General features: G+C 42.4%; 1 protein-coding gene across 1 annotated transcript in view; it reads left to right on the top strand.

Annotated features, from left to right (window-relative positions):
• The window catches only part of LIX1L (limb and CNS expressed 1 like), a 33,941-nt gene that overhangs the window by 5,818 nt on the left and 12,983 nt on the right, over positions 1-15,140 (top strand). Inside the window, exon 2 of the mRNA XM_049782110.1 lies at positions 9,431-9,594. Within this exon, the coding sequence (XP_049638067.1) occupies positions 9,431-9,594 (164 nt within the window). The remainder of the gene's footprint in view (positions 1-9,430; positions 9,595-15,140) is intronic.

Consider the following 15,140-nt stretch of genomic DNA (forward strand, 5'->3'; position numbering starts at 1 on the left):
TGCTTTAATGATCTATCTTCAGTTCGCATCCTTCTTGGCTGCTCCATATATATATCCTTCTAGGAACTTAGAATGGCCTTCACACATGTATAATTTTTTTTTGGGGGGGGAGGTTGAGCCACTCCTGGCAGCATTTAGAGGTTGGTTACTCCTGGATCTGTGCTCAGAAATTATTCCTGAAGGGCTCAGGGGACTATATAGAATGCCAGGGATCAAACCTGGGTTGGCCACATACAAGGAAAACTCTCTACTTGCAGTTCTATTGCTCTGGTCCCCTACACATATATGTACTTTTAACATTTATTTTATTTTATTAATTTTTGTTTGTTTGGGACCACACCCAGTGGTGCTCAAACCTCACTCCTAGCTCTACCCTCAGAGATCACTTCGAATGGATCACAAAAGAACATATAGGGTACCTGGGATTAAACCCAGTTCAGCTGTGTGCAACACAAGGCCCCTACCCACTGTACTATCATCTTGGCCTCCTTAATATTTATTAAAAACAAAACAAAAGGGGCTGGAGAGATAGCATGGAGGTAAAGCGTTTGCCTTTCATGCAAGAGGTCATCGGTTCGAATCCCAGCGTCCCATATGGTCCCCTGTGCCTGCCAGGAGCAATTTCTGAGCATGGAGCCAGGAGTAACCCCTGAGCACTGCCGGGTGTGACCCAAAAACCACAAAAAAAAAAAAAAAAACACCTCTTTCAGGGGCCAGAGCAATAGCATAGTGAGTAGGGCATTTGCCTTGCACGTGGCCAACCCAGTTTCAATTCCCAGCATTCCAGATGGTTCCTTGAGCCTGCCGGAAACAATTTCTGAGTAACCCCTGAGCATTGCCAGGTGTGACCCAAAAAGAAAAAAAAATATTGAAAAGAGGTTTTAGGATCCGGAATGATAGCATAGCTGTAGGACATTTGCCTTGCACAAGGCCCACGTGGGACAGACCTGGGTTTGATCCCTGGCATCCCATATGGTCCTCTGAGCCTGTCAGGCGCAATTTCTGAGTGCAGCCACCACAGGGTGTGGCCCAAAACAAACAAGCAAACAAATAAAATAACTCTCATCTCCCATTACTTCATCTGTTTGTTCTCCATATCTCTCCATTATGCCTGCTCAAAATACACACACACACACACACACACACACACACACACACACACACACACACACACACCTTACTAGGCTTTTGAATCTTACTAGGCATATATAGGACAAAGTATTAGAAAATTTGGTTTTAGCAGATAGTGACTATGTGATCTTAGATAAATTGCTTAATCTCTTTGGATGCCATCTGTTCCCTTTATCCACTTAACAGATACTGACTGATCACCAGTGGTGAGGAAGAAAGAAACTCAGCTCCTATAATTTTTTGTCAACTAGCTCATGATCCAGTTTACAGAGTACCTGGGAGGTGTTGTGCGACACAAAGGAGAGTAGCATAGAAAGAGTTTGTGTGTGTGAGTGTGTGCTTGTTTGTTTTGATGGAGGCCTCACTCCTGGCTCTGTGCTTGAGGATCACTCCTGGCAGGCTTTGGGGGACCATATGTGGTGCTAGTGATAGACCCTGGGTCAGCCTGCTGAATTAGCACTCTTGACTCTTCATTTTTGTTTGTTTTTGGGCCACACCCAGTGATACTCAGAGGGTACACCTGGCTCTGCACTCCGAAATCACTCCTGGTGGTGTTTGGGGGACCACAGGGGTTCTGGGGATCAAACATGGGTCAATTTCATGCAAGGCAAGCACCCTATCCACTATACTATCTTTTGCCCCAACTCTTTTTCTTTTTTGAAAAGGGACGTTTTAATGCCTTTTTGTGTGGACTAGAGGAGAAAATGAAGGCAAAGTACATGGCACACAGTGCTCAGTGTGTAGTTGCCATTATTTTGCATTGGAAAGTGCTTTAAAAATTATGTGTAGGATGGGATTATCAACATTATCATTTTCTTTGTTCTCTTAATATTTGACAACTGGAACATTCTAAACTTGCACTATTGACTGATTGGCTAAATAATTGCCTTCCTTTGAATCATCAGTTTTTTCTCCTGGGATGATTACTCTCCCTTTATACCATAGTATTATTACTTGATTGGAAACTTTGCCCAGCTCCTCCATTAGATCAGACTAATGAAGTTTTGCAGTTTATGTTTAATTGCTTTCTTCTCTCAACATCACAGGCTGCTCCTTTGCCTTTAAATAACTGTGGAATAAGTTGATGTGTCTGGGTAATTCTGATTTTTAGAAAGGTTTGATTAAATCCTGTTTTAATGTCCTGTGACTGCTTTAACAAAATGACCACAAACTCCATAGCAAAGAAAAGCACAAGTATTTTTTTGTTATTTATTTTGGAGTTTTAGGCCATACCCTGTGATATACTCACGGCTTGGTCTGAGCTCTGTACTCAGGGATCATTCCTGATGATGCTTGGGACCATATGGAGTGCCAGGAATCAAACCTGGGTTGGCTGTGTGCAGTGAAAGCACCCTAGCTACTATTCTATTGTCCCAGCCCCCTGTATTTCTTCTTATGCTAGAAAAGTTGTACTGTAATTTTATATGTTATTTTAATGTTGGCTTTGTTTGTTTGGGGGTGGGCAAGCTCCCATGCAGCACTCAGGCTATCAGGGTCCATTCCAGTGGCTTGGTGCTGAGTGCTGGGGGCTAGAAGGGCCAGTCCTAGCAATGCTGGAGGTGGGGGGACACCATGTAATGCCTAGAATTGAACCTGAGTCCTCTGTATACCAGACATGTGCTTTAGTCTTTTGAACTGTTTCCTTGGCCCCTATTTTAATGTCATTACACTGATGAATATTAAATATTTATCTCTTATTCTACTTAACATTTATCTAATATTTTTTTTCCTCCTAAAGACAAAAAACAGGGGCCGGAGTAATAGCACAGCAGTAGGGCATTTGTCTTGCAAGTGTTCAACCTGGATTCAATGCCTGAATCCCATGTGGTCTTCTGAGCACTGCAGGAGTGATCCCTGAGTGCAGGGCAAGAAAAAGCCCTGAGCAGTACTGGATGTGGCTCCCCAAACAGAACTACATTATTATTTTTCTTTTTTTGTTTTCTTTTTTGTTTTGTTTTGTTTTGTTTTTGGGCCACACCCGGCGGTGCTCAGGGGTTACTCCTGGCTGTCTGCTCAGAAATAGCTCCTGGCAGGCACGGGGGACCATATGGGACACCGGGATTCGAACCAACCACCTTTGGTCCTGGATCGGCTGCTTGCAAGGCAAACACCGCTGTGATATCTCTCCAAACATTATTATTTTTCTTTGTTTGGTTTGGGTCACACCCAGCAGTGCTCAGGACTTGCTCCTGGCTATGTGTTCAAGACTTGATGGGTCTTGGGACCAAAAAGGTGCTGAGAATTGAATCTAGGTCAGATCACATGCAAGGCAAGCACCTTACCCACTGTACTATTGCTTTGAGCCAACATTATTATTTCTACTGTGGTTATTCAACAGTATGATTTAAGCCCTCAAATATCCCTATTCTTGGTTTTCCTTTTTCCTTTTCAGCCCAGCATCTGTCAGGAACTTCCAGAAATAAACACATACGTGAAATGTGTATGTCTCAGCCTTCACTATCCTTTCTACCTCACTGTTCTCAAACTTTCCTATATCCAGGTCCCTCGAAGAAACTCATAAAAACTGTGAATACTGGATCAGGGATCAAGCTCAAAGGGTATGCATTCAGGCTTACCTACTACCATAAGCATTACCAGGATCGATGACTAGCTTACCACCCTCTCTGTCAGCCCAGTACTGCTAGGTGTACCCCAATGAAAACAAAAATTGGACAAACAAAAATCATGGTCAGCACCCCTCAAATTATATGTAAGTACTCATATGCATACACACAATTTTACTCAAAGCTATGGGGAATATATAACCTTGAAGCTTTACCACAGAACTTGGGACATGGATTAAGATTCTCAAATTTGGGCCGGGCGGTGGTGCTGGAGGTAAGGTGCCTGCCTTGCCTGCGCTAGCCTAGGACGGACCGCGGTTCGATCCCCCGGCGTCCCATATGGTCCCCCAAGAAGCCAGGAGCAACTTCTAAGCACATAGCCAGGAGTAACCCCTGAGCGTCACAGGGTGTGGCCCCCCCAAAAAAAAAAACAAAACAAAACAAAAAAAAAAGATTCTCAAATTTGAGCCCGGGCAGTGGAGCTAGAGGTAAGGTGCCTGCCTTGCCTGCACTAGCCTTGGACGGACCGCGGTTCGATCCCCTGGCTTCCCATATGGTCCCCCAAACCAGGAGGGACTTATGAGCACATAGCCAGGAGTAACCCCTGAGCGTCACTAGGTGTGGCCCAAAAACCAAAAAAAAAAAAAAAAAAAGATTCTCAAATTGGAGACAACACTGGCATCAGGATGTCTCTATTTATACCCATGTGAGCTCAGCAAGTCATTTACCTTCCTTAGGTGGAGTTTAAGTAGATGATCTGATAGTCCCTACCAGTTCCCAGAATGAACCCATCTCTGGGCATTAAAAAAAAAAATTTAAGGCTGGAGTAATAGAAAAAATAGAAAAGCAGTAGGGCATTTGCCTTGCATGCAGCTGATCCAGGACTGACCTTGGTTCAATTCCCTGCATCCCAGATGGTCCCCCCAAGCCTGTCAGGAGCGATTTTATGCAGAGCCAGGAGTAACCCCTGAGTGCTCTAGCGTGTGGACCCCCCCAAAAATTTTTTTAATTATATCACTGTGATTTACCAAGTTGTTCATAATACAATCATTTCAAGCATTAAATGTTTAAATACCCTTCACCAGTTTCCCCAATCTCCTACCCATTACTTGCCCCCCTTGCAGGTTCGAACAAATTAATTTCACATTAGGCAAATGGAATTATCAAAGTTAGATCAGCAAAGGTCAATTTGAAATAATTGTTATATCTCTTCCCAGTGTTACTAAAGTCAGTGTCTAATGATTTACTGGGCTGTTTTTGGTGCTAGTTGAGTCTTCTGTGTTACTTTCTGTTGAGGATGGTAGATTATTATGTGACTTTACCATTATTTATCCTATGATATTACTGGGCTGACAGTACTATACATTTTTTTTTTTTTTGGTTTTTGGGTCACACCGGTTGGTGCTCAGGGGTTACTCCTGGCTGTGTGCTCAGAAATAGCTCCTGGCAGGCACGGGGGACCATATGGGACACCGGGATTCAAACCAACCACCTTTGGTCCTGGATTGGCTGCTTGCAAGGCAAACACCGCTGTGCTATCTCTCCGGGCCCGACAGTACTATAAAATTATAAGGTGTCCAGTGGCTGCTTGCCACCAGGATTTATTGCTCTAAAACAAAATTGGTGACCTGGCAGTTTGTTAAGATTAAATTGTGGAGTTAGGCCATGTCTGTCTGAAGGTGTAGTATGTGGAGCTGGGTTGCTGGGACTCATGCAGAAAAGGGACTCTGCTCCTACCCATTCTGAGAATTCCACAGAGCTCAATATCATTGACCATTATTTTCTTTTGGATCTCTGAGCATTTTCAAATATAAACATTGCTTTCCTCCTGCTCACATCGCTTGATCTCCCATTTCATATTCTTATTTCTGAAATTAGACTCCCTATTTCTTTTGGCTTTAGATCATCATTTTAAAAAATAGCCACTTAGGGCCAAAGAATTAGTACAGGGGTTGAGGTTATTGCCTTGTATGTGGCCAACCTAGGCTTAGTCCTTAGCATTTTATAGGGTCCCCTGATCCCCCAGAGCACAGAGCCATGGCTGACATCCCCTTGTCTCCCCCAGGAGGAAAAAAAGTTCCTTACTCTGTGCCAAGAGTGAATCATTGGGCTCTAGCATGGACAATGCTTTACTTAGGAAGCCATTGCCTAGTCTCCTCCCATCCCATTGCTGTGGTCTCCTCCCATCCCTCTTTATTCTGATCCTCTCCCTCTTGTTTGCATGTCAGAAGAGCTGTCACCAGTGCATTGTACTACATGGGCTCAGAGAGACAAGCAAGACTGAAAAGATCCCAGAGCAAAAAGCAAAGATGGCTTTGCTTTTTGGGCTCTAGTGACCTCTGCCAAAATGAAGGGTGGGAAAGAGTTTCCTTTTCACGCCGTCTTTTAGTGGAAGAATGAATGTTGTAAAAAGTCAATCAAGTCTCAGATTGAGCCAAGCATGGCCCCTTTCCAGAGCTGGCTGGTGTAGGGAAGGCTTGCTTCAGCTAGGCGAGATAGCTCTTCTTGGCCGAGATGCTGAACTCCTTTTCTGATAGGAATGTCTCATTTATTTTTGCTTCCCTACTGCTTGAGCAGAACTGTAGGCTTCTAAGTGCTCAATTTTTTTTTTTTTATGGTTTAATATGTGTGGTAACCCTGAGAACAGGCCATTCGTGGTTCCAGTAGTTCCAGTGAAGGGGGCACATGTGTCAGAGCCTCCAGTTGCTGGAGTACTACCCTTGGGTCTATTACCAGCAATAATTGAAGCCACATCCTCAGGGATGCCCCAGTTCAAAATTCAGCATAACACAGGCTACAGATTCTGGATTTTGCTTGAGAAGGGCTCTTTAGTCTGGCTTAACCTTTCTTTTCTTTTCTTTTCTTTTCTTTTCTTTTCTTTTCTTTTCTTTTCTTTTCTTTTCTTTTCTTTTCTTTTCTTTTTTTCTTTCCCCTTCCTTCCCCTTCCTTCCTTCCTTCCTTCCTTCCTTCCTTCCTTCCTTCCTTCCTTCCTTCCTTCCTTCCTTCCTTCCTTCCTTCCTTCCTTCCTTCCTTCCTTCCTTCCTTCCTTCCTTCCTTCCTTCCTTCCTTTCTTTTTTGGGCCACACCTGGTGATGCTCAAGGGTTACTTCTGACTATGCACTCAGAAATTGCTCCTGGCTTGGGGGACCATATGAGGTGCTGGGGATCAAACTCAGGTCTGTCCTGGGTCAGCTGTGTGCAAGGCAAAAGCCCTACTGCTGTGCCACTGCTCCGGCCCCTGGCCTACCTTTCTTAGAACTACTTTCTATGTCCAAGTCTTCTTTCTCTCTCTACTCACTCTCTCTTCTCTCTCCTCTCTCTCTTTCTCTCTCTCTCCTTTGTCTCTGTCTGTCTGTCTGTCTGTCTGTCTGTCTCTCTCTCTCTTTCTCCTGGTTGTTCTTAGAAATCACTCCTAACAAGGTGCCAAAGAGTAAATCCATATCAACCATGTGCAAAGCAAGATGCCTACCCACTATACTATCAGTCTGGCCCTGTGTATCAGACCTTTAACATGATCTGAAGACTCTCCTTTTCCTACTCCCTGTGCAATCATCACTTGCATGTCTATCCCATCTTGATGTCTCTGGGAAGACCTGAACTAATACAATGTTCAGAATTAGTGAGTTTTTGTAAATAAGAATAGAGAACAGTTATGTTAAAAATTTTTGGTTGTTTTTTGGGGTTATTTTTTGGGGGGACACACACACCCAGTGGTGCTTTTGGCTTACTCCTGGCTCTGCATTTAGGGATCACACCTCGCTAACTCAGAGGACTGTATATAGTGCCTGTGATCAAACCCTGGTTGGCCTCATGCAAGACAAACATCCTCCTTCATATCCTATCGCTCTGGCCCATGTTGGAAGATAATGAAGGACACCTATAGTCGTTCATTATTATGTGCTTTTAGTTAAATTTAATTGAAATGTTCACAACCCTAGATCAAAAGGCAAATTTATCTCATCTATGCTTCTATTTAAAACCATTTCATGGAGGGACTGGACAGATGGTGGATTGACTGGCTTCAGTCCCTGCATTATATGGTCCGTGGCTCTGCCAGAATCAGTACCTAAACAGAGTTGGGAGTAGCCATTCACACTTCTAGATGTGCCCCCTAAAACAAAACCAACAAAAAAGTAAAAGGAAAACAAAACTGGGGCCAGAGAGATAGCATGGAAGTAAGGCATTTGCCTTTCATGCAGAAGGACAGTGGTTCGAATCCCAGTATCCCATATGGTCCCCCGGAGCCTGCCAGGAGCGATTTCTGAGCGTGGAGCCAAGAGTGACCCCTGAGCGCTGCCAGGTGTGATCCAAAAACAAAAACAAAAACAAAAACCAAAAAAAAAAACAAAAAAAGAAATAAAAAATCCTCAAAGCTAAGAACATGGTTCAAAAGGCTGGAACAAAGTTCTGCATGGGGTCATCTTGGGTTTGATTCCGATTTTTAGGAGGAGCTTAAATATCACTTACTCAAAAGTAACTTTTTTTAATCTTCTTAATTAGATCAGATGCTCCATCATCACTTCACACCATCAACCGCTCTTGCCTAGTGCTTCTTACAGATGCAATCTTTCATTTATTTGAGATTGTTTATATACCATAGCTTTTCCTCTTTAGACCAAAAACCATGTAGGAAAAAGAAAGTAAATTATTTGTTTACTGCAGTAGCTTGGCATTCCATAGATATTCTAGCATAGAGTAGTTATTTGATGGATATTTATTTGTGAAAATAAATGTTCTGGAATATGGTTTGGGGTTTGGCGTTTGACTTTACTCTATTTACAACTACAAACTTAGCCTGTTCTCTTTTTTTGTCACAGACAAAAAACTTCATTACTTTTCTCTCTGTTTCTTTCTCTCTCATCGAGTAAGTGTTAAGTTAGCATGTATGATGATAGTGAAGATGATGTTTTGGTGCCAACAGTGGTGCTCAGGGGCTATTCCTGGATCAATACTCAGGAGTGACCGCTGATACTACCCTGCTGGGGATTTGAACCGGGGTTATTAGATATGCAGCTACAAGGCAGGTGCCTTCACCCCGGCCTTGTCTCTCTGGCCCCCTGTACTTACTGTTACGGTGTGTATTATTCCAGGCTACTGGCTAACTGTGGAACAACTGGGATCACCAGCATTTCATCAGGCAGCTTTGATGGTCACTGATCTTGATAATTATGTTTCTAATAATAAAGTGACTTTCCTTTAGTGTTTAGGACTCAGCAGAGTGTGAACTGGCAGGCCAGGAAGTGACTCAGTCGAACACAGGCCTTGTAAGTGTGTATCAGTCCTGGACTCAATTCTCAGCCCCCCTCCACCCACCTAAAGGTGAACTAGGGAAGGGAAAGAAGAGCAAACCTATCCTGGCTTTTCAACATAAATGGCCTTTATTACAATTACAATCTAGTTTGCTCTTTCAAAGGCTTTTCCATGATGATAGTTAAGAGGCATGAGCAAACTCCATATAGGCTCCAAAAAGGAATGTTTGTTTGTTTGTTTGTTTAGGGTTTTGGTACCACACCCAGCTGTGCTTTGGGGTTACGCCTGGCTCTGTGCTCAGAAATCACTTCTGGCAAGCTGGGGGAACATAGGGGATGCTGGGGATTGAACCCGGGTCAGCAGTTTGCAAGGCAAAACGCCCTCCCCACTGTGCTATCACTTCAACCCTTCAGGCTGGCATCTTCAACTGAGACTTTGTTTGGAGGCACAAACACTCCTCAACTTGACCATTTTTTTCTTTACAGTGAATGTGGTGGAGGCCCTTCAGGAATTCTGGCAGATGAAACAGTCTCGGGGTGCCGACCTGAAGAACGGGGCTCTGGTAGTCTATGAAATGGTCCCCTCCAGCAGCCCTCCCTATGTCTGCTACGTCACCCTGCCTGGAGGCAGCTGCTTTGGGAGTTTCCAGGTAAGAGGTTCCAGGTGATGTGAGGAAGGGGTGAATACTCAGGTACTACTCGTGGTGATTTTCCTCCATTACTTTGGTCATTTACTTTGTCTTCAATTGCATATTTAAGACTCATTTCAGGGAAGTCATTCTGGCAAGTACTTGCAGTCCATTGGACTACAAAACAACCAGGTAGCATGCTTTTCCTTCAGTCTGTAAATATTCAAACCTGTTCTGTGTTTGTGACTATTCCTGATTCTGTGCTTAGGGGTTCTTTGGGAGACGCTATGGTGTCAGAGATTATACCTGAGTTCTAACAAGCCAAGCATTTGAACTTGGCTCCAAGCCTTTAAACTCTCTCCCCAGGGGCTGGAGAGATAGTATGGAGGTAAGGCCTTGCATGCAGAAGGTTGGTGGTTTGAATCCCAGCATCCAATATGATCCCCCGAGCCTGCCAGGAACGATTTCTGAGCATAGAGCCAGAAGTAACCCCTGAGCGCTGCCGGGTGTGACCCCCACCCCAAATAAAACACTCTCTCCCCAGCTGCTTAAGCACATTTTGCTTAGAGCTTACTCATGATTGCTCAGGGTTCACTTGTGTGAAACTTGGGGGATCTTATGGGATACTGGAAATCAAACTTTGGGTTGGCATGAATAAAAATAAATAAAAACTTAAATGACTTCCTTCCTTTCTTCCTTCCTTCCTTCCTTTTCTTGGGGAGCATATCCAGTGGTGCTCAGGGCTTACTCCTGGCTCTGTACTCAGGTACTGAAGGTGCTCTGGGAACCATATGGGATGCCAGGGATCAATTCCTTGGCTTTATTTTGCAAGGCAGGTGCCTGACTTGCTGTGCTATATCACTTTGACCCCAAGTTAGATTATTTCTAAAGTGCTTTCTAGTATTCCCAGTCTACAAATACATGAAAGCTCACTAACATGGTAAGGAAGAAAATGATTACTTATTCAAGGTAATAATAAATTTGGCTAATATTAGGAAAGATATATATGTATAGATTTGAGATATCTATATGTCTATAATAGAATTTGGGTGGAGGTGGGATATAGCCAGTGATGCTTAAGGGTTACTACTAGCTCTGCATTCACAAATTACTCCTGGTGATGCTTTGAGGACCATATGGTATACCAGGAATTGAATCTAGGTTGGCTGGGCAAATTCTCTACCTGCTATACTGTCTCTCCAGCCCCTCAATTTAGAATTTTAATAGGTATTTAGATAACTGACACTTTCTTGTGCTTTTCATGTCTATGGTTTGTGAAACCCTTAGACAAAACTATTATTGCTGCTCTTTGCTGCTGCAGCATCCCAAGTTCCACCATCACATTCTAGATTACAACACACTGTGATTAATTAACTGTTTATCTTTTCCAGTAGTCATATACTATAAAGGTAGATGGTTTCTTTTTTTTGGAGGGGGTCACACCCGGCAGTGCTAAGGGGTTACTTCTGGCTCTACGCTCAGAAATCACTCCTGGCATGCTCAGGGTACCATATGGGATGCCAGGATTTGAACCACTATCTTTCTGCATGCAATGCAAATGCCCTGCCTCCATGCTATCTCTCCGGCCCCATAATGGTAGATGGTTTCTGTCTTCTTTCTTGTTCATTTTCTTTATTTTGGGGGAGGGGAACATACTCGGCAGTATTAAGTGTTACTCTGGTTCTGCACTCATGAATCATCCTTGGTGGTACTTGAAGGTCAATATGTGATGCTAGAGATGGAACCCAGGTCTGCCATATGCAAGGCAAGTGCCCTACCTGTTGTACTATATCTGTGGTCCCCTTTGTTCCATTTAAATCTCTACCATTCAATTCAGTGCCCAACATACGATAAATCTGTTTCACTAATGAATGCAGTTCAGCTTCTGTCAGCTTCTCCCACCCCTCAAAATCCTTACCATGCCAGAAAATGAGTGGTGTTCAGAATGACTAATGTTTATTTTTCTCTCCTAGAAATATAAGATCTCCATTTTCCCTTCTCATATTGATTGTCTGATGATGTTCATAACTGGAACATGATAGTAATTGGATTTCTATTATTTTATGAAAGAGCAGAATCATCTATCTTGACTTCTTTTACCTTGAATCTTTTATATTTTTATTTAGTAAGTGACATTTTCCCAGTAGTTTTCTTCATAGATGACTTTTCAGAAATAGTACTTACTTGTAGTGTGGGCAACAGAGTAGTAAATATAGAGAAGTGGAAAAAACATAAAAATTAAAAGTGCAGGACTGGAGTGATAGGATAGTGAGTAGGGCACTTGCCTTGCATGCAGCTGACCTGGGATCAGTCTTTGACATCTCATATGGTTCTCCAAGCACTGCTAAGAGTGATTCATGGACACAGAGCCAGCCAGAAGTAAACCCTGAGCATTGATTGGTTGTGGCTCAAAAACAAAAAGGAAGGAAGGAAGGAAGGAAGGAAGGGAGGGAGGGAGGGAGGGAGGGAGGGAGGGAGGGAGGAAGGAAGGAAGGAAGGAAGGAAGGAAGGAAGGAAGGAAGGAAGGAAGGAAGGAAGGAAGGAAGGAAGGAAGGAAGGAAGGAAGGAAGGAAGGAAGGAAGGAAGGAAGGGAAAAGAAAGAAATTGAAGGAGCATAGGCTGGAGAATTAGTTCAGTGGGTAGAGCTCTTGCTTTGTATACAGCTGACAAGGTTTTGATCTCTGGTACCTCCCTATTGTCCCCTGAGCCCCACTAGGAATGATTCCCTGATCACAGAGCCATGAACACTACTAGATGTGATCCTGAAACAAAGCAAACAAATAAAAGGGAAAAAAGTCCCAATAACCTGTCAGCTAAAAGAAATAGGGGATTGTAAATATTAAAGATAATTACCCAAATTTTAACAACCAAGATTAAAAATGGGCCTGTTATGCTGGTAGTTTGGGGAGCAGGGATGGTGGGACAGGATGCACTTGGAAACATTGGTGAAGGAAGGTCAACACTGGTGGAGGGACTGGTCCTGAAACATCATATGACTGAAACCCAACTATGAAGAACTTTGTAAAGCACAATGGTTTCAATAAAAAAATGTTTAAATATTAAAGATGACTGAGTAGCAACTACACACAGATCTCCCTTAAAAGTTAGTGAGACATAATACAGGGGAGTGCTACTTGCCATACATGTGCCTCATCACAGTTCAATCCTCGGCACTGTATATTATCCCTCAAGCTCCACTAAGTGTGGCCCCCAAACCAAGATAATTAATTCATTTTTTAAAAAAGCTATATCATCTCTTTATTTCCTGTCCCTAATCATGAATGACAAATGACACAAAGAGCTCTGAGGCAGTGAGATGAATCATAGAGGAAGACGGTGGTTCCTCGGAGTCTGAAGTTGAATGATTTTTGAAAATCTTTATATATATATATATATATATATTTTTTATTTAAACACCTTGATTACCTACATGATTGTGTTTGGGTTTTAGTCATGTAAAGAACACCACCATCACCAGTGCAACATTCCCATCACCAATGTCCCAAATCTCCTTCCTCCCCACCCAACCCCCACCTGTATTCTAGACAGGCTTTCTATTTCCCTCATACATTCTCATTATTAGGACAGTTAAAAATGTAGTTATTTCTCTAACTAAACTCATCACTCTTTGTGGTGAGCTTCCTGAGGTGAGCTGTAACTTCCAGCCCTTTTCTCTTTTGTGTCTGAAAATTATTATTGCAAGAATGTCTTTCATTTTTCTTAAAACCCATAGATGAGTGAGACCATTCTGTGTTTTTCTCTCTCTCTGACTTATTTCACTCAGCATAATAGATTCCATGTGCATCCATGTATAGGTAAATTTCATGACTTCATCTCTCCTGACAGCTGCATAATATTCCATTGTGTATATGTACCACAGTTTCTTTAGCCACTCATCTGTTGAAGGATATCTTGGTTGTTTCCAGAGTCTTGCAATGGTAAATAGTGCTGCAATTAATATAGGTGTAAGGAAGGGATTTTTGTATTGTATTTTTGTGTTCCTAGGGTATATTCCTAGGAGTGGTATAGCTGGATCATATGGGAGCTCGATTTCTAGTTTTTGGAGGAATCTCCATATCACTTTCCATAAAGGTTGAACTAGACAGCATTCCCACCAGCAGTGGATACGAGTTCCTTTCTCTCCACATCCCCGCCAACACTGCTTGTTCTCATTCTTTGTGATGTGTGCCAATCTCTGGGGTGTGAGGTGGTATCTCATCATTGTTTTGATTTGCATCTCCCTGATGATTAGTGATGTGGAGCATTTCTTCATGTGTCTTTTGGCCATTTGTATTTCTTCTTTGTCAAAGTGTCTGTTCATTTCTTCTCCCCATTGTTTGATGGGATTAGATGATTTTTCTTGTAAAGTTCTGTCAGTGCCTTGTATATTTTGGAGATTAGCCCCTTATCTGATGGGTATTGGTGAATAGTTTTTCCCACTCAGTGGGTGGCTCTTGTATCCTGGGTGCTATTTCCTTTGAGGTGCAGAAGCTCCTCAGCTTTATATATTCCTATCTGTTAATCTCTGCTTTCACTTGCTTGGAGAGTGCAGTTTTCTTCTAGAAGATGCCTGTAGTTTCAATGTCCTGGAGTGTTTTGCCTATGTGTTGTTCTATATATCTTATACTTTTGGTTCTGATATCGAGGTATTTCATCCATTTGGATTTTACCTTCGTACATGATGTTAACTGGGAGTCTAAGTTCAATTTTTTGCAAGTGGCTAGCCAGTTGTGCCAACACCACTTGTTGAAGAGGCTTTCTTCGCTCCATTTAGGATTTCTTGCTCCTTTATCAAAAATTAGGTGATTGTATGTCTGGGGAACATTCTCTGAGTATTCAAGCCTATTCCACTGATCTGAGGGTCTGTCTTTATTCCAATACCATGCTGTTTTGATAACTATTGCTTTGTAGTAAAGTTTAAAGTTGGGGAAAGTACTTCCTCCCATATTCTTTTTCCCAATGATTGCATTAGCTATTCTAGGGTGCTTGTTGTACCAAATGAATTTCAAAAGTGCCTGATCCACTTCTTTAAAGAATGTCATGGGTATCTTTAGAGGGATCGCATTAAATCTGTACAATGCTTTGGGGAGTATTGCCATTTTTATGATGTTAATCCTGCCAATCCATGAGCAGGGTATGTGCTTTCATTTCCACATGTCCTCTCTTATTTCTTGGAGCAGAGTTTTATAGTTTTCTTTGTATAGGTCCTTCACATTTTTAGTCAAGTTGATTCCAAGATATTTGAGTTTGTGTGGCACTATTGTGAATTGGGTTGTTTTCTTAATGTCCATTTCTTCATTATTACTATTGGTGTATAGAAAGGCCATTGATTTTTGTGTGTTAATTTTGTAGCCTGCCACCTTGCTATATGAGTTTATTGTTTCTAGTCAAGCGAGAGATTGACTTCTTCCTTTCCTATCTGGATTCCCTTGATATCTTTTTCTTGCCTAATCGCTATTGCAAGTACTTCCAGTGCTATGTTGAATAGGAGTGATGAGAGAGGACAGCCTTGTCTTGTGCCAGAATTTAGAGGGAAAGCTTTTAGTTTTTCTCCATTGAGGATAATA

The sequence above is a fragment of the Suncus etruscus genome, chromosome 10, assembly GCF_024139225.1.
Source record: "Suncus etruscus isolate mSunEtr1 chromosome 10, mSunEtr1.pri.cur, whole genome shotgun sequence".
Classification (NCBI taxonomy): domain Eukaryota; kingdom Metazoa; phylum Chordata; class Mammalia; order Eulipotyphla; family Soricidae; genus Suncus; species Suncus etruscus.